Here is a 20,065-nt window from a genome sequence, read left to right on the forward strand (position 1 = left end):
GCCCTGGAAAGAGTGGACGCAGAACCGCAGAGAGAACCCCAGACGTCACTTCAATGGCACCGGGTTTCTTTGGTGGCACGAGCGCTCTCCTTCAGAAATCCTGACTGGGGGCGGCACCCCGGGGTGGGTCAGGCAGCTGGCCATCAGGTCTGCCTCCTGCCCATGTCCTGTGGCCCAGCAGTCCAAAGAAGCTCCCGCTCAGCCAGCTCCTTGGTAGAGCTTTCTCTTGTGCTCCACGGCCACTGCTTCAGCTTAGGCCCTTGTCTGCTACTCAGCACCCCTGGGGCCCAGAAGACACCCCCCACCCCACCCCATGCGAGAGCCTATATATCTTTGCACCTGCTCCTTAAGGATACCTCTTTCCACGAAGGTCCCCTCTAGTTTTCCTATTCTTTTCCTCAGCTTGATACTCACTTCTATGTTCCTAAAGTACTTAAACTGCACTTGTTTGGTTACAATTCTGTATTGTTCATGGCACAGTCACCTGTTTACACACCTGACTCAATGATCAGACTGTCAGTTTCTTCATGGCAGGAGTGGGGTCCGTTTGTGCTCCACGGACATGTTTCCCACATTAACTGTTTTAAAAAATATGTTTTAAAAGATCCTGTATCCTGAATTTTCCTGGTCTGTTCTAAGGTAAACATTGAACCTGGGCCACCTGGGTGGCTTAGTCGGGTAAGCGTTTGCCTTCAGTTCAGGTCCATGATCCCAAAGTCCCTGATTCAGGCTCCCTGCTCAGGGGAGAGGCTGCATCTCTGTCTGTCTCTCACCCCACTCGTGCTCATGCTCTCTCAAAAATATAAATGAAATCTTTAAAAAAAAATGAACTTGGACAAAATCTAGAATGCAGTCAACTTAATAAATGGCCAAGCTCATGAATCTAAAACAAGACAGGTATTATTTCAAAAACACTCATATTTATCATTTTGTATGATATATAAACTAAGTCAACTGCTTTAAAATATATATATATATATATATTATTTGAATGAGAGTGAGAAAACCCATGGATGTGAGACAGAGAGAGGGGGGACAGAAGCAGACTCCCTGCTGAGCGTGGAGCCTGAAGTGGGCTCAGCCTGGGGCTCGAATCCACAACCCTGAGATCATGACCGAAGTGGAAATCAAGAGTGGGATACTCAACTGGCTGAGCTGCCGAGGTGCCCTTAGTCAACTGCTTTTCTACTAGATTTATAGACGTGAGATTATTCATTTGGCACAAACCTTTCTTTCTTTCTTTCTTTCTTTTAAGATTTTATTTATTTATTTGACAGACAGCAATCACAAGTAGGCAGAAAGGCAGGCAGAGAGAGAGGAAAGGAAGCGGCTCCTGGCTGAGCAGAGAGCCCAATGCGGGGCTTGATCCCAGGACGCTGGGATCATGACCTAGGTGGAAGGCAGAGGCTTTAACCCACTGAGCCACCCAGGCGCCCCAGCACAAACCTTTCTAAGGCCCTGTGCTCCCATCTGTATTTCCCTCTCTCAGTGACTAAGACTTAAGTGCATATCCCAGGGTTTTAGGAGAGAACTATCAACCCTCAAAGGAGGGAAGGAGAGGCTCAAAAAGGGAAATATTTACTGCTCTGCTCAAACTCAAAGTCATCCTTAGGCATCATGAAATGAGGAAGGATACTGGTTCCTTCTAAGATAGGAAAGATAAATCAAGCTGATGGTTTTTGTTAACTGCCCAAGGGACTTTGAAGCAAGCAAATGGACTTAAACCTTTAAGGTACTTCTCATAAAAAATCTGGACTCTGGAGAAAAATTTTTCTGGGTGTTCCTTCCACTCGCTCACAATGCCAAGCATTTTGTACAGCGGCAGCTCTAGGGATTAGGGAGTTAGTTAGTTAGTTAGTTAGTTAGTTAACTGCCAGAGAAATTAGGCATCTGTACCTACCTCAGAAGTTTTAAAACAAATCCTTGTATTGGTCTGATGGTCATTTAGTCATTCAACCAATTACTTGATACTTAAAGTGTTCTTACAAAGAGCAAGGCACTGTATTAGGGATAGGGAAGGGGTTTTTTTTGAAGATTTAGTTATTTGAGAGAGAGCGAGCACATGAGGTGGGGGGTAGATGAAGAGGGAGGGAGAAGCAGATTCCCTGCCGAATAGGGAGCCTGATGCCGTGCTCGATCTCACAACCCTGAGATCATCTCATGACCCTGAGATCATGACCCAGGGAGAAATCAAGAGTTGGATGCTTAACCGGTAGAGCCACCCAGGTGCCCCAGGGACCGAGAAGATCTAATCATACCCTCAAACTGCTCTCAGCTTAGCTGGTAAAAAAGCCAAGTACACAAATGATGGGATAATAACTAATGATTTCAGGGCAGAGATGTATAAATGCTTCTCCCTCTTCATATATTAATCATTATGATCTCTGTATAAACTCATGAGGACAATGGTTTTATGTCCATTTTCTTCAGCACCTGATATGCAGTCAAGATCTGAATGGATATCCTCTCAATGTAGCTGCTGGGGTAGAGACTTCTAGTGTCCATGCATACCGAGCTCCGCCCAGCACAGAGCAGGACTCTACCCCTCAGCCCCTTGCAGTTAGGTGTGGCCACATGACTAAGTTCTGGCCAATGAGCTAAAGACAGAATTGACAAACGTTACTTCTGAGCCAAAGCATAAAAGAGCTAGTCTTCTTCCCCTGCTGTGGAGGCTGAATACAGGTTCTATGCTCTAGATCGGTGGCAGGACAAATCCAATCCACGGCCTGTTAGTTGTAAATAAAGTTTTGTGGAGACATAGCTATGCTCCTTTATTTACATACTGTCTCTATGTAACAGCAGAGTGGAGAAATTGTGACAGAGACTGTATTGCATGCAAAACTGAAAATGCTTACTGAAGAAAAAGAAGAAACTTTTTGAAGAAAAGCTTGTTGCTTCCTGGTCTAGCTGGTTGTGGCAGACGGTTGCACAGTCAAGGAGCTGCACACCCAGCTTCCAGGCCTTTGCTTGGTTTCTTCTGCTGATCTAGAGCTTGGCTGTAACTGCCGTCAGCTTACGGGATATCAGCAAATGAGAGGCGAGAAGCCTGATAAAGCTTAATCCCTGGGGTTTGCCCTCCTGCCAACCATGTGAAGAAGTCTGGTTTAGCCTCTCTAGAGAGGAAAGACCACATGGTGAGAGAGATGCCCAGACGTTCCAGCTGAACTCCTCCCTCTGCCAACTTCCAGCCGAACACAGCTGCATGAGTGATCCCAGGCTCATCCTGCACAAAAGTCACCCAAACAAACCTTCAGACTCCTGAGATGTTCTTCATTGTTAAGCCTCTAGGTTTGGGGGTGTCTTTTTACAGTGGGGCACACAGAAGGTGACGGAGACTCCATCAACCTGCATCCCTGAGTGACCATGGAAAGTGACCATGAGCCCTGGGCACACAGCACGAGCAAGCAGTAAATGCTAGGATTCCGAAAGGCTGCAGAGCCTCGTCCAGCTAACTAATGTAATATCGATACTAGAAGTAGGGTTCCTGCAAAAACCTAAAATAGGAGTCCTTGGGTTAATGGTCAGGCAGTAAGAATTGATACTGGAAGATATTAAAGTGGCAATTCATGTTATAAAGTAGCAAGACATTTAGTAAGACTGTTGTCTGATATTACCTGGGAGGCAGATTATAAACCTAATCCATTTGTGCCTCCAGAAGATGAGGTTCGGGAACAAAACATTAGTAGTGTGTGTTGGCTGCTGCTGGCTGTCTCTGGCAATGTATTCAAGAAGAGATGAGCTCAGATATCAGGAAAGAATTGGTCAGTTTTTCAAGTGACTCAGAAGAAAGTTCAGCTTAAAAGTATATGTTTGCCACAGAAACTCTCTTAAATCTGGAGAGAAGCGAAGAAGCAAGATAGCACAGAAATATGCCTTGAGAAGGACCATGGGTGTGGTTATCAGTACATGAATCCTTGAGAATCAAATAGTTCTTAAGAAATGACTACCGCCCAATCAACTCACAAGTCTAGACTGGAAGAGACTGTGATTGCTTGAAGCGCAATACAAGCTTGAGATGGGTTCGAGGAAGAGCTCTTGAGGGTAGATCCAGGGACTAGAAGAAAAATGCTAAGAAAGCAGTTCCAAGAATAGAAACGGGGCTCAGAGACTAGACCCTGCTCCAGGGTAGAAACCCCACAATTACGTGCTCAGAAAATTTTCAGAATTGCCACGGATAAGGGGCTGCCGTTACGTCTCTCTTTCTTCTCCTTTCCATTCTGAAGGGGTTATAATGGTTATCCTATCTTGTAAAATGAGGGGAGAGGGAGGAGGCCACGAGCTCCCAGCTCTCCAGATGAAGGGAGTCCTGCGCAGACTCAGAGCATTGCTCAGGAGTACTGGATTTCTAGTGGGATGTGGTGACTGGATGGAGCTCCAGGGAGGCAATTTGTTTGTTTCACATGTAGAAAAGGGACGATGATATGACTGATGACCAAGGGGGTTTTCTGTTGTTGCTGCAGAGCTGTTACTGCCGAATGAGCTAGTCTGTCCTGATCAGTGCCATCCCTTAAGTGTTTGTTCTTTCTTCACTTCACATTGGAGTGGGGGGAAGGGGGAGGAGGCTATCAGGCAACATCTGGTAGATTTGCTGCTCTGACCACTAAACCCTGGGAGGATACTCTGTATTTTGTCGTTTGTATCTGTTTACTCTGATCAAGTAAACTTTCTCTCACTGGTGTGCTTATAAGAACATCATTCCAGGCCTTTGTCCTGCCCGCCACTTACTACGTGGTCTTTTACCACGATTACAAGTAAGAAACACTTTAATAAACTTGTGCTTTCCTATGTATCTAGTTATCTTTATTAAAATGCTTATTAGATTTATGTCCAGCAAACAATATTTTTAAAAATGATATCAATTTAACTTTACTAAGTTAATAAGTTACAAGGGGACACAGGAAATAAAAGGATGAATTCCTGAAAGTCTCTCTTTCCAGGTCTCCCTCTTTTTCCCTGCAGGCTCTATGTGGCAATCCAGGGAAAATCTGGAGGGAGGCAGAGAACACCCCAGCACAGAAGCTGAGGTAGACCTCAATAATAGGTTCACCTGTTACTAAAATAACTTCTGGGCTCTCCTCCTCTAATATTTTACTCATTTCCTCTTCATCTGGGCTCCAACAGCCACAGGATACACTTTGCTGGGCCTCCTCCCTTTCCAATTCTCTTTCTCCTGTGCTCCCACCTTAGATTTTTACTTTCTTTCTGTGATGGCTGATTTTGTGTCAACCTGACTGGCCAGAGGGTGCCCAGGTTATGCGTTATTTCTGGATGTGTCTGTGAGGATGTTTCCGGATGGGATTAGCATTTGAATCAGCAGACTCAGTAGATGGCCTTCCCCAATGTGGGGGGAAGTCTGTAGAGGGCCTGAACAGAACAAAAGGTGCAGGAAGGAATAACCTGCCCCCTTGACCCCCTGCCTCACTGGTGAGCTAGGATATCTCATTTCATCTTCTCCTCCTGAATTTAGCTGCCTTGGTTGTCAGGCCTTTGGACCCGGACTGAGTCACACTATGGCTTTCCTGGGTCTCCAGCCGGCAGATGGCAGACACTCAGCCTCCGTAAATAGATCTGCAGGTAATTAGCCATTCTATTTGTTCTGACCTTTGGCTAACATTTCTTTTTCATAAAAGAATTTTACTCCCTATTTTGGGAAGGAATAAATTGAGAAGGTAGTACTCCTATTTCTAGACGAAGTGACTTGTAAGAAAATATCTGAAGAGGAAAAGCCATGATGTGGACCAAGTTAAGACTTAGGCTTTGAAGGGAAGAAGAGAGTTCCGTGTGTGCTATGGGGCCAGACAGACCCCTTACCTACAGAGGGGGTATGGAAGTAACACGCAGCCTGTTTGTCTCAGGTGGTGGCCTGTTTTAAGTAGTCTAGTGGCCTGGAGAGCCTTCTCTGAGCTGGACTCTGTGTTTTAGTAATCACTTGGGTGGTAGCTGTAGAGACCGAGTTGAAGGAGATGAGGCTGACAACACAGAGGTCCTTTGAGGGGCTACTGCCAAACTCTGGGAGAGGGAAGACGGATAAAAGGCCTGAAGTAGGCCATGGTCACAGAGAGAAGGGGCAGATCCAGAGAAACTTCTGAGGACTTTCTGCCAGAACCTGGTGGTTTACAGGATGTGTGGGGGCAGGAGGAAGAGGGAAAGGAAGGTATTGGGGTACAGCAGGAAAAATATAGGCTCAGAAGACTGACAGCTGGAGTTTGGATCCCAGGCCACTTGCTTTGTGAAAGGTGACCTCCCTGGGCTTCAGGTAGTATCTGCCTTTAAGGAATGTGGCAGGGACTAAAGATCATATTTGTAGAATGCTTGACGTAAAGCAGGAATTCAATACAAATTTACAGAAATCTTATTTAAGGTTTCTATAGTGGGAAGGAGCGACTCTAAGAGAAGCTGGCTTAGGGAATGGAAAAGGGTCACTTTGGTTTCAGACATGCTGGGTTTGAGGTGCTTGTGAGTTTCAGGTGGAGATGTCTGGTGGTTGGCAAAGAACAAGACTTGAAGCTTAGGAGAGATGCAGGGGCCCGAGATGGATCTGAGTGACTGGATGATAGCTGGTAGCTAAAGCAGTGAGAGTTGATCTCCAAGAGGAAAAAAGGTAGATGAATTTTTGAAATGATCAGTTTCTAAAATGAGAAAAGGATGGATAAGGGCGAAAACAAAATAGCGATGTTCAGAGTATAAGTCTTCCCTCTGTATACAGCTGAAAAATATCTAGGGGAATCCCTACTCCCAAGTATCTTTAAGAGCAGGTGTGTCTCAGCTGGAACAAACTGTAGACACATAGAAGACTCTAGACCACAGCACTTGGCAGATATGCAGAAGTGGGTACCAACTAGCTGATGTCTGTTCTATCCTTGATATGGGATGTAGGGGAAGGCGAGGGAAGTAAACAAAAAGCCAAAATAGCTTTACTGCATGTTTTAGAAATCAGATACTCCCTTGGGCTGATTAAGTCTTCTTCTATGTAAAGGTTCCCGGACAGAGGCTAAGGGTATGTTGGAAAATGACCACATGCTCTTCAAGCGGTAGTTCTCAGGGTTATTCCCTCTGTCTGATCTGCACCAAGTGGACTGATTACATTACTTGAGTCCTGGCTCATCAAGGCATTTAGCAAAGTGTCATGATAACCTTGAAAGCAAGATAAGGAACACCTTAAACAGTATGGCTTAAAAAACTTTTTCAGGTGCATTTTCTTATTTAAGAAATGTGGCCAGATGATTGTGCATTTTGAGGTGTTAGTGGCTAACTGAACCCATGCATTCGGGAGGCACCTAGTGATTTACCACGGCCTGCAGACCTTGGACTTGTCCTGTTCGACATACTTATTAATGACTCGGACGAACACGTAGAATGCATGCTTACCACATCTATAGATGACATAAAGCTACCAACGATACTTAATATGTTGGATGACAGCATCACAAATTTTTTTTAAAGTGATTTCAACAAGCTGGACGAGGCCAATAGCAACAAGATTTAATTTATTGGGGATAAATGCAAAGTCCTGTCACTGGGTTCAAAAAGTCAACTGTACAGCGAGTCATATGATAAAGACCTGGGGGATGTGGTTGACCACAAGTTCAATAATAACAAACAGTCTGAACTTGTTAATAAAAAGCTAACTCAATCTTCCACTTTATTAATGGAAGCACAGGGAGGTAATAGCTGGTTAGACCACATTTGGAATAGTATGTATAATTCTGGCTGCCAGATTTTTAAAAGGGAACATAACACACTAGTGTATTCAGACAAGGGTAACTGTGGTGATGGGTCTGGAAATCACATTTACTGAAGGAATGATTCAAGGAACCAGCAATGTTTGGCCTGGATAAGGGAACACTTAGAGAAGATGTTGAGGCGGCCTTCAAATAATTGTAGTGTTGCTATATTAGAGGGGAAGTAAACAATCTGTGATGCCCCAGAGGGTAAAACAAGGATGAAGGAGTGGATGCCACGGAGGGAGGATTTTCAGTTCGACATGGGCAGAAACTTTCCTATAGTCACTGCTGGAATGAAACTGAGCTAGAAGACTGAGGGGAGATGGCACGGGAGGGACTCTTGCCCTGGATAGAGGGGAAAGTAGAAAACCTCTTCTAACCTGTGCTTTCATGAACCTTCAGGTAGCAATACCTGTAGCCAGGGCTGGACTCCAAAGGACAGACTGTGACCTCCACTTGGTACAGGAAAAACAAGACTGGGTCACATGTGGGCAGATCCCGGTTCCAGTCTGATCCTGCTTAGTTATAAGCCACCTAGTTGATTACTCTTTAAGTCTCAATCTTCTCATCAGGAAAAGAAACACACAAATTATTGCCCTAATGATCCTAGAATTTTTGCCGTGATCAAACGCTCTGTCTTGGGACTTATACCACTTGACTGGATTTACTTACTTCTGCTCAGGTCCTTGGAGCAGGAGTAAAGCCTTGTTCAGGGCAAAAGGTTTGGCCCTGGATAGTTCCTCCATTAAACTTGCCAAATAAATGAACGAAAGAATAGAGACTGTGGATGCGCAAGTACTTTGTAAATGGCAGAGAGCTACAGAAACATGAAGGACTGTTACTCCGCCTCTTCCACACACATGGAAAAGAAAACCCTGGTGATGCTGACTCCACCGAACACTTCTGCTAAGCATCAAAGATAGTGAGAATTTACTGGATCTTTTTAGAAGAAAACTCACCTGCAAACCTTCTGGGGTTTTTACGGGCTCATTTTTCTTTGCTGCTTCAATGGCTCAGAAATTGCTTTTCATAAACAAGTCAAAGACTTCCCATGGCTCTTAAGATAAAAACTTAAATCCTGGCTGCAGATACTGAATCTGGCTGGGTTTGGCCTTGAACTGCCTCACTGGTCCCCGTCCCAGCCCCTTTTCCTTTATCTGGCACTCTGGCCACCTTGGCATTTAGATCCCTGAAGGGACCAGGCTCCCTGTCTGAGCACAGAAGCTTCAAACATGTTGCTTTCTTCGCCCAGAAAAAATCTCCCACTTTCTTGTCTACTTCATGCCTGTTCAATCTGAAGTACGGGATCCCTTACTGGAGAGGATCCCTTACTGGAGAGGTTCCCTTACTGGAGAGGTTCTTCTTAGCCTCCCAAGCTCATCTGCTGGACACCCTAGCAGGACCATTGACCTTCCCTTTACAGTTGCCCCCAGAGTTCCCAACACGACAGCCTTGGGAGCACTTGCTTATTATTTGTCTCCCCAATGTGTCTCCCTGATGGGATCAAAACTGTGACTTAAAATGGTCCACATAAGCTCATTTTTTTTAAATGTCTTCTTATTTATTCAGAATCTAGAGATGTTTCCCCCAGAGTCAGGCTCACACCTGATAAAAAGTTAAGGCTAAGAGCACCCGCTGCTGCTTTGGGACCTCTGGTGAGTAACCAGGGAATGTCTTCTAGCCACATGTCAGCTAGTAACACAGCCCAGGAAAACCCACATGAAGAATGGTCAGAATTTTATGGCCTACACACCATCAGATCTTCCCAGGAATTCCTGATCTAAAGAACACCTCTTACTTTCCGCCTGACCCTGTCATATTCCATCTCAAAAGTATAGGACATGACACTGTCTTATTTCCAGAGCTGAGGCAAGGGGCGATCACTGGCAAAAGCTAAAGGAGTTGTCTTCCTTGAGGCAGACTGGTGATTTTACGGTGTTTTTATCCTGCCATTTTTTTTTTTCTTTTAAAGATTTTTTAAAATTTATTTGTCAGAGAGATAGAGAGAGTACAGGAAAGCAGAGTGGCAGGCAGAGGCAGAGCGAGAAGCAGGCTCCCTGCGGAGCAAGGAGCCCAAAGTGGGACTCGATCCCAGGATGCTGGGATCATGACCTGAGCTGAAAGCAGCTGCTTAACCAACAGAGCCACCCAGGCGCCCCTATCCTGCTTTTTAAGGTAAGCTTTGAAATTTGCATCATAGGCCTCAGACCCAGGGCTGAGGAAAGGCTCCTGGAAAATGAACTCACTTCTACAGAAGGGCTGCTTCCTTTCATCAGAGGACACAACTCCCTTTACTCCCCAGTGATTTATACGCGCTGGTGTATTCCTGAGATGTCGGTGAGGCTCTGAAACACATCTTCCTGTGGAGTAGGAAGCAAACTGTGGTCTGCTGGACATATGGCACACAGCTCTTCAAAGATTAATGGGAACATGAGCCTTTGCTGGGTCCTCAGACCAGGGATGATAAGGGTGTTGGAAAGAATACCTCCGCCTAGCTTTGAAGTATCTGTGACTACAAAGATTTGAGGAAATTTAGAGTGAATGGGAATCCCTCAAATAAGGTTTGGCAGGCAGAAGGCCTGTTGTCAAGAATTCCCTAGACACAGAGAAGCAAGCAAGGTTTGAAAAATTTTCAAACTGACGCAGAGGAGTTCAGGAGCCCTTGGGAAGTTTGCAATCTTTATTTTGTAAGTTAATGAGACCAGGAGCATCTCGGGGTCTGCGCAGATCTAGCAGGTTCTCAGTGTGCAGCCCATGAGTGCCGAGAACAGAAACCACACCCCTCTAGGGTGGGGACCACTACAAAGGCAGGTCTCCAAGGTGAATGTGGCCCCTGGCGGCTCGGCTTGTCCTGCACCTGTCCCTGGCTGCATCCTCCACCTGATTCCACTGCTAACTCACTCCCCAGACCCCCCAGCCCTTTCCCTCTCTCCTCAGCAGGTGATTTATTCCGTACTTCAAACTTCAGTCCTCAGTGCATCAGTTCCCTCAATGTCCCGGTCCCTCCCTCGAAGCAGCTCTCCCTAACCTCTGCCCACCTCTTTCCTGCAGGCAGAGAAGAGGACGAGGTCCTCCTGTTCCAGCGCAACCTCACTCCTGGGGCCCTGGACTTGTGTCCCAGGCACTCCTCACTGACCTCTCCACTTCTCCTTGACCGCCTCCACCCCTGCAGTGCAGAGACCGGCCTCCTCCGCTGCATGGCCCCACTCCTAGAAAACAGTTCTCACATGTTCCTCCACTCCCTCCCTTCCGCTCACTCTGAACTTGTCATTTCCAATCGCTACCTTGCTTCCCTCCTTCCGCCACCTTCCAGCCTGTCAACTTTGCTCCTTGGGGGCTCTCTGTCTCCCCTGCCTGGTGGTCCTCCTGCCACTCTGCCTCTTCCTCTCTGTCTCTTTTGCTGCTCTGCACTGACACGCTGGCCTTTCCCAAGGCTAGACCCGGGGCTCTCATGCCCTCCTTCACACCACCTCTCTAGCCTAGTCTCATCTTCTCATTCATTCATTCATTCATTCAGTCCTTCATTTACGGATTTGATATTTACTCTTACCGTGCCAACAGGCACTCTCCCACAGGCCGAGGAGGAATTAGGCAGGTATCTGACCGCCAGGAAATCTAACTTGGTGGGAAATCACTTAAAGAAATATCTAGAGAGGTGCCTGGGTGGCTCAGTCAGTTGCGGTCCTGGGACTGAGCCCCGCATGGGACTCCCTGCTCAGCGGGGAGTCGGCTTCTCCCTCTGCTCCTCTAACCCCCTTACCTCTGGCTCAGGCTTGCTCTTGCTCTCTCTCTCAAATACATAAATTCTTAAAAAAAAAAAAAAAAGCAATTCAATGTTACAAGTGTTATGAACAAATGGGGGGCCTGTAGTGGGGAGGAGACTTCACAGTAGGGGGAAGACAGAGAGTCTGTCAGGAGATGAGAAACAATGTGCCAGCTGGGGAAAAGGGGTGTTCAGGAATCCCAGGTGGGGAAGTAGGATTCATAGCATAGTGGTATGGAACAGTGCTTTGGAATCGGACACGTCTGGATCAAATCCCAGTCATTTCTCTAGTAACGCCAGGGAATTGGGCTGTGTTACTTTTGGAGGTCTCAGTTTTCACTCGTGTAACATGGGGACCATTGACCTGTCTCTTATGGCTACGTAGACTTAGAGAGGAATGAATGACAAGAGCTCAGCATGATGCCTGGTGTGCAGTAAACGATTATTAAATGATAATCATTATTACAGTAAATATATTTGTAACTTTAATAGATGTCTTGTAACCATTACCGTGAATGGGACCTACTAATGAATGAATAGGTGTGGAAGATCTGTAACCAAGTACAGCACAGATCATTCAGCCCTAAAATGGAAGAAAGCAGCATCACACGCCACAACACGGACCGACACCGAAGACACTAACTACGCTGAGGGAAATGAGCCGGCATGGCAGGCCGTGGTGGCAGGACGCGTGTGGTGTGGTTCCGCTCACAGGTGGTGCCTTGAACCTGACAAGCTCAGAGCACCAAGGATAGCTGTGGTCCCCGGGGGCTGAGCGGAGGGAGGATGGACTAGAGGATGGACCAGAGAGAGGTGATTGCTATATAATAGTGACTTTTTTGTTATACACCGAAAGATGGCAAATTTTAAGTATAGGAGACATGAAATGCTAGGTTCATACGCCATTTTCAACAAAAATAAACCACCACCAACACGGAGAGCAAGACAGACAAATTGGGACATTTATCTGTTCCAGGTTTTTAAACTGTACTTATATTTGCAGACTGTTATGTACTTTTAGCAAAAATATGCCTATTTTTAAATTAAGTTTTGAAATTTTCTAAAGAGGGGATGTATCTAGGGTTGCCATTATGATTTTCCTAAAATCTGGACAGTAGGACCACCCTCTATGTAGAGAAGTCTAACAATTTTATTTCATTCTTGACCTTGGATTAGACCCAAGAGGGGCTTGCCTTTACGAAGTGCTCCTTGCTGGTTAACAGTTGTAAGTACATTTGGGAAACCCAGACTTGTATCTGAGAATTTATAACCTAATGAGGATGGAAAAATGGATACACCTGCGTCCTTACACAGGGACAAGAAGTGCAGCGTTTGGAAAAGTCTGTTTAAAAACAGGCAAGCATGGGGGCATGGGTGGCTCAGTTGGTTAAGCTGCTACCTTCGGCTCAGGTCATGATCCCAGGGTCCTGGGATCCAGCCCTGCACTGGGCTCTCTGCTCAGCGGGGAGCCTCCTTTTCTCTCTCCCTCTGCCTGCCACTGTGCTTACTTGGGCTCTCTCTCTATCTCTCTGTCAAATAAATAAATAAATAAATAAATAAATAAATAAAATCTTTAAAAACAAATGAACAAACAAACAAACAAAAACCCCAAAAACAAAAATAAAAAAACCAGACAAGCATAGAAGCCTTAGAAAAGGGAATCTGTGTTTGGGCCATGGCAGGAAGATGCGTGGCTCACTGACCTGTGTCCCCTGGTTGTTGATGTCAATGGCATCACTCCACTCGCTTGTTATGTCCTCTAGAGATTCCACTCTCAGGAAGAGGCTGGGAAGTAAGTCTTTGGTCTTGCAGTCTGGATAACTGGAAATCTGATGATATAGTTCATGATGAATTGAGCACTCAGAAGGAATTCTTCTGCAATAAACCTCAAACTTAGGAATATCTGAAATTAAAAAAAAAAAAGGCATATGAAGACTTAGGCCTTGAAGACATAGAGAAGAGATATTAAACATAATGCAGCAGGAGAAACTTCTGGAAGAGGGACGAATGATACTTTTATTTAAACATTCTTCACAGGATCACGGGTAGCTACTGAATTAAAAACCTCTGGAAAAAAAAATAAATAAAAACCTCCAGAAAGAATACAGGCTTAATATTATTTAAATTCAATGCGACAAAATATACCTTTGATATTTTCCTTTATAAGTATTGTTACTGGACATCTGTTGTGGAAAATTATTCGAGGACTAGGGTCTTCAGAGAGGGTTAAGTAAGTCACTCCACAGTGTTCTTGATATGTCAGTACTACTGCCCTAGAATGAAATCAAATCAAATGACAGAAGTGGTTTAGAAAAAGATGAATGCTTACTCTCCTGGTACGTGTTTATTCAGATTTGTAACACTCACCACCCCACATCTTCTTCTCTTTTATCCACCAGAGGAAATGATTCCAGAGAAAGGAGCCCATCCTCTCATCCACTAACCATCAGACGCTAATTATAGCTTTACCGATTTTTTTTTCACGGCAATGTTAGCACATGATTATCATAAAATATTCAAAGATGTAAAAAAATATTTAAAAGGGAAAAAACATAACTTCTACCACTTAGAATTACAGCTAACCTTCCACTAATGACCCTGCTTTCTGCTCTGCTTTTCTCTGGGCAAATGTGCCTTAAGCTCTTCACGCACAGTCCCGTCCTCCTCAACAGTGCCTGGTAAGTCTTGGCAAGAGAGGAGCTGACGTGCTTTTAGAAGGAGTGCCAGAGAATCTGGGTCCTTGGTCTTTTTATATTCTAAAAGTAGGTAGGCTCATGATGCCTGCTGTCAATTTGCACAACATTGTCAAACTTTACGTGATTTCCACTTTGACTACCAAGAGCAAAACTGTCTTAATTGGCTTTAGAAAAACTGCTGTGTGGACATAGGCAATGGAGACACTGAAATTTTCCAGTTTACACCACAGACGACCAAACAACATTTCATATCAAAACAGGAAAAAAAAAATCCTCTCTGCAGTTTAAATTGCATGGACTGATCAAATTAACGAAAGGAATTGGATATTTGCCAAAGGTGGCCCTCAGTTTACACGGATGGAGAGGGATGGACAGTGCACTGAAGAATTTCTCATTTGCCATTTATCCTATTCACCAGTGTGAGTCCTCCCCAAAGATCATATTTGTCTGAAATGCTAAAGTGAACTGTCCATTAGCACTTAGCAAAATCATATTAATAACACCATCAGGGGCACCTGGGTGGCTCAGTGGGTTAAAGCCTCTGCCTTCAGCTCAGGTCATAATCCCAGGGTCCTCGGATTGAGCCCCTCATCGGGCTCTCTGCTCAGCAGGGAGCCTGCTTACCTTTCTCTCTCTCTCTCTGCCTGACTCTCTGCCTACTTGTGATCTCTGTCTATCAAATAAATAAAATCTTAAAAAAAGAATACCATCAAATGTGCAGGGTCGGAGTGAGGGGAGGACAGAGACAGGAGGAGATGGGGCTGTAGGAAGTGAATTCACTTGCAGAGTACAGGCCTTGGATGCATACCAAAATTTTTTTCCCAGCCTAATTTTGAAAGAGCTGGGGCAAGCCAACCTCAGAGAATTTCTTCTTGCTAGCCAAGAAAGCTGGGAGCCAGGACTAACATATGGTATTTTCAATCGAATATCTAGTTTGGTATTCATAGATAAGATTAAATTATATTAATAAAATCATGTCTTCCAATTCTTAGAATTTTAAACATCAATCCCAAATGCAATTTTATTTAAGATTTTGCCTTTCTGTTTTAAAAATAAATTTTGTTTTCTCGACATAAGTTCACATCGCTTTAAAAAATGCTTCCTTAAACTCACCACACTTAACTTCTCCAGCCAGAATATAAATATAACCGCTCCTCTCCAGGATCAGGGGATGAAAAGTGTTTATAAAATCAGGGATATTTCTGAATGCTGTGAAAGACGAAGGGGTGTGTGTAGGGAGCATCACTATTATGGATGACATGAGTTAGGAAGTTATCTTTTAAACTATGACTATTAGAAATCTCTGTAGACATCAAAAAGTTAGGGAACTAAAGTTTCAAAGTCTGTAAATTCTCAATCATGGGAAGAAGGCACCTCTGGTAAGATCACAGTATGTGTTCTTTTGTCCTTTTTACATATACCATAAATAAGTTATTCCTGACAGCTACAGAAGGAACGTACTGCATGCAAGACAACCACAGACTAAAAGTCCAGTATGCACAAACCATTACATGTCTCCAGCTAGATTCTGTGGTTGTTATTTGCATAATTGGTAATCGGTAATTGGAGCAACTTGCGTGCAGGAACAACCACAGAACAGAGTCTTCTGTGACTTGTGTTTATCTAAGTTATCTCTCTTAATGGCTTTTAAAGAAAAATTCCATTTTGAAGTCGATGTAAAATATGGCAAAGGAGAAAGGTTTTCCAACTTGCCTCCCTCATATTTTAACCCTTGACAGAGGCTAAGAAGTCCTCTTGGAAGGTGATCTTTTCCTTGTGTTGTGTTGCCACCAATCTATGGGACAAACACTATCATTCCCCCCGACCCCACCCAAGGATAAGCTGTGTCAGCAGTAGAGGAAAAATCTTCACCGGTAGGATACCGGGGCAACCCACATGTGATCAAAGCATTTGCCCAATTGCCTACAATATCTAGAAGTCATGAAAAATAAAAGTAAAACCTAGTTTTACATCTGGGGAGCTCTGCAGCCGTTTCTCTGTCCCTCCCAGCACCTGGACGAAGAGCCGCACTGACAAACAAAGAAGGGCATTCACACAGATGTACCTGGTGCAGAAGCCATTGTCCCCACGGTTTCTGAGGGGCACTGCTATGCTCTGTCTGGGAAACTCTTGTCTAACTATGGCCGGCAGGCTCCAGCCCGGGGAGCCAGCGGCACCTGCCGCAGGAGAAAAGGCCAGCAAGATCTGTTTCTGAAGCAGGGATGTGTCCAGTGGTGACTGGCTGACATCAGGCATTAAGTCCCAGCAAGGAAGGGAGCTGGATGTCACAGCAGACTGCTCTCCGCCTGGGCAAATGCTAAAAGTAGCACTGTCTGGAACATGAAAATACTGAAAAAAAGAGAAAAAGACAATGCTGAGATAGCACAGCAGCTACAACAATGGAGAGAAGTTAAGCTTTTGAAGGCACAGCTTCTAAAAAACCATAACCGTGGATTCTCAGGAGGTAGCCAAGTAGGGCACTAGGGTATGTTAGAATCCCAGGCCCAAGAGAAAGCCCTAATGAGACCATTACAAGCAGTGGGAGCAGGGTCTGCTTTTCTAGACATAATGAAACATGATAAGGCCGGGGCGATTTAGAAGGTGATGCAAAGTTCTCAATATCCCCCAGGTACTGCAAAAATCCAGATGTCGTAAGGGGAGACATGCCATGTGCTAGAGAGGGAGTCCTCTTGGATAGGGATTGGCCAAACAGAAAGGGTGAGCCCTGAGAGGCCTTGGGCAGAAGAGAGCTGATGAGCTGGGAGCTCAGAAGGTAATTTTTGTGTAAGGCTTATCCTGAGGGAGGAAGAAACTCTGACCCCAACCCTCAGTTGAAGTTCCACAGGGTATCTGGCACAGGTAGAGAGTCTTGGGGTTTCAGACTTAAAAAGGACCTTTAGAGATACTTTATTTAAAACCCCCCTTTCACATCTGAGGAAGCTGCTTTCCAGAGAACTGATGACTTGTCCAACAACACAGAGATGGTGAGTGGCAAAGCCCAGCCAGAGCCCGGCTTCCTGCTTCCTATTTGGTGGTTTTACCACTATCCCACATGGTGTTCCTGAGAGGCCAGGGATTACCATGTCTTTAAAGAAGTTCCCACACCTGCCTGATGCAGGGTAGGGTTGACAGAGGGGACACTCCCCACCTGCCCAGAAGAACCTGGGCCTTCCCTTTGTCTTCAGGAAGCTGAGGTAAGTTCATTGTGATGCTCGTGGTGTGGCTGCTGCTGGGTACCACCATTTCCTGAGTGCCTCACCTGTTTACTCATATTATCTCATTTAATTGCCACCAAAACCCTGCAAGGAATGTGAAATTATGCCTATTTTCAGATGAAGAAATGTCAGCATGGAAATCCCTGACCCAATGTCTCAGAAAGCACTAGGGTGGGAAGAAGCAGGAGAATTATCTGCACATATGCTGATTCTCTTGCCAAATCCTCACCTAAAATGTGAACATTGTTGACCTGTACCCCCCAGCTGGGGACTTCTGGTCACCCAGTTATTCTATCAGTACTTCGGTGAACCAAGATGAAATTCTATTATTCTGACATTTTTGGCAATACCATAATGCACTGTGAGCTTAGAAGTATAAGACTTTCATCCTATTTTATTGTTCTAATGTAATTTTTAGGAGCTGAAAGGGATAAAAATAAACGCAGACAGAGGTAAAGAAAGAAATATGTTCCTATGTGATCGTTTCAATAGCATAAAACAATAGCAGACCACTTAGCATATTACGTGTTCAAGTCCTTTTAAAAGATCTCCTTACTCTCCCAAAACATAAGTGTTCATTTTAATTGTATAAAGAAGTGAATCAAAAAAACCCTTCTTGGATTCATTTCCTGCATATCCTGCCAGCGAGATGTCCACATAAATGAGCAGGGACATTTTCACAGTTACTCTCCTCGTGGGCAGAGAACTCTGGGCTCCTAGATCCCGGCTCTGCGGGGCCGAGCCTCTGACCACATGGCTCCTCTCAGCCCCACAGCCTGGGAGGCAGATGGTCTTTTCCATGAGCCCAAGGAGCCAGTCCTCAGGCCCTGGCCCTGCTGGGGGGGCTCTGGGTTAGCGAGCATGCTGGAAGTGTGTGCCCCAACCCCGAGCAGATGGGGTGCAGGCGGCACTGATCCGGCTGCGTGTCAGGATCTGCTGCTTTCATAGGATTTCTGCTCATGAATTACCTTGGAAGTGCTGACCAGGACAACTGTGCTTTAATTCAATAACAAGTAAATTTCTTTTTACCTATATTCAGTCACAGTTTTCTCTAGGCTAAAAAATTCATCTTACTTATTGCTGATATATCAAAACTGAAGATGACAAATCGATCATATTCTGAAAGGCTTACCTCCTTTCCAGACTGGGGTTTGGAGACAGATAACTGCGGCTTGTAGAATATCTGATATGGCATATTATTGACTATTATGGTCTTGTCTTCAATCTGAATAATTTGTATGCCCTGCTGTACCATGGAGGAGATGCAGAACTGACATAGCTGTAAAACAATTGAGGAAAGAATAATTTTTATAAAATACAATAAGGCAAAAAAATATAAGGCATATCAAACTTTCTTATTTTTAAAAGGTCATTTTATCTATTGGTTTGCTCTGGACAGTACCAATTTTACCTTTTGCTCCAGAGTATTTATTGGTGTCCCCTCTCAGTCTCAAAAATGTCCCCACCCTTAAAAGGGACCACTATTACAACAGGGGATCCCAGCGAACCAGTTCTTTCTGCTGCTACGGTACAATGACGGAGAATTGTTTTCAAGTTTTATAACTAATTTCCTCACAAAATATTTATCTATAAACACTTTTACGTAACAGATGTCACGCATCTTTTCAACATAAAGAATTCAGTTAAGCATTCCTCTCCCCTTCTTCATGCTTATCACAGCAGCTCCCTCGCGAAAGGCCTAGTGGGGACCACTGGGTGTTCTGAGGACTTGAACAGTGATGATGATTAAAAAAATCAATGCTTGGCCCTCATATGCTGCTTTCTTGTGAGCTGCTTTTTGATGTGTGTTAACTTACAGAATCCTTACAAAACCCACTTGGGGCAGCTACTGTGATCCCCATTTTATAGAAGACAGCAATGAGGCTTAAAGAGGTTAAGTAACTTGCTCACGGTCATAAAGACAGAGACGGTTTAGCTGGGATTGGAAACCATGCAGTCTGACTCTGTGGTATTTCTCTTACCCCCCATGTACCCTGTCATTCCTTCACTGACAGGTGGTCAGAGAAGATATCCGTTGCCTGACGATCTCCACTTAGTAAGTGATAATGTCAGGACAGCAGTTCTCAAAGAGTGGCCTGGGACTCGTGTGTGTGTGTGTGTGTGTGTGTGTGTGTGTGTGTGTGTGAGACGGGGAGTCTTTGAGATCCTTTTAGGGGGTCCAAAGGTCAAAACTGTTTTCATAATAATACCTAGATGCTCTTGTCTTTTCTACTCTAATTCTCTAATGAGTGTACCGTGGAGTTTTCCAGGGGTTTTATGACCTATGATGTCATCACTGTCACGGCCAGCAGAATGTATGCTTGCGTATTCTTGCATTCTAAAGTTTTTGTATTCATTTCTAGTTTGATGGATACCAGTGGCTAAAACCCACATAAATAAAAGTGTTTTGGAGGTCTGCAATGATGTTGGAGAGAATAAAGGGGTCCCAGCCCTAAAAAGTTTGAGAATCACTAGGAAAGAATAAGGAGACATCAATACATATAATAATGTATTTTCCAGCAGTCCGTTCATTTGTTCACATTCATGTAGCACTTGGCTGTGGCCACTCTCTGAGGTGCAGGAGGTACTGGGTGTTGGATGGTGTATTGTGACATTTTTCCTAGGTTTTGATGGTCGATCTCAACTTACAAGTCTTCAGCTTTGGGT

At 44.6% G+C, this 20,065-nt stretch overlaps 1 protein-coding gene across 1 annotated transcript in view; it reads right to left on the bottom strand.

Annotated features, from left to right (window-relative positions):
* The window catches only part of VPS13B (vacuolar protein sorting 13 homolog B), a 714,200-nt gene that overhangs the window by 27,360 nt on the left and 666,775 nt on the right, over positions 1-20,065 (bottom strand). The window contains exons 46-49 of the mRNA XM_082719962.1: positions 18,531-18,677; positions 16,249-16,532; positions 13,633-13,760; positions 13,191-13,390 (exon numbers count right to left, since the gene is read on the bottom strand). Of these exons, the coding sequence (XP_082576088.1) occupies positions 13,191-13,390; positions 13,633-13,760; positions 16,249-16,532; positions 18,531-18,677 (759 nt within the window). The remainder of the gene's footprint in view (positions 1-13,190; positions 13,391-13,632; positions 13,761-16,248; positions 16,533-18,530; positions 18,678-20,065) is intronic.

This window comes from Mustela nivalis (genome assembly GCF_964662115.1).
Source record: "Mustela nivalis genome assembly, chromosome: 2".
Taxonomy (NCBI): Eukaryota; Metazoa; Chordata; class Mammalia; order Carnivora; family Mustelidae; genus Mustela; species Mustela nivalis.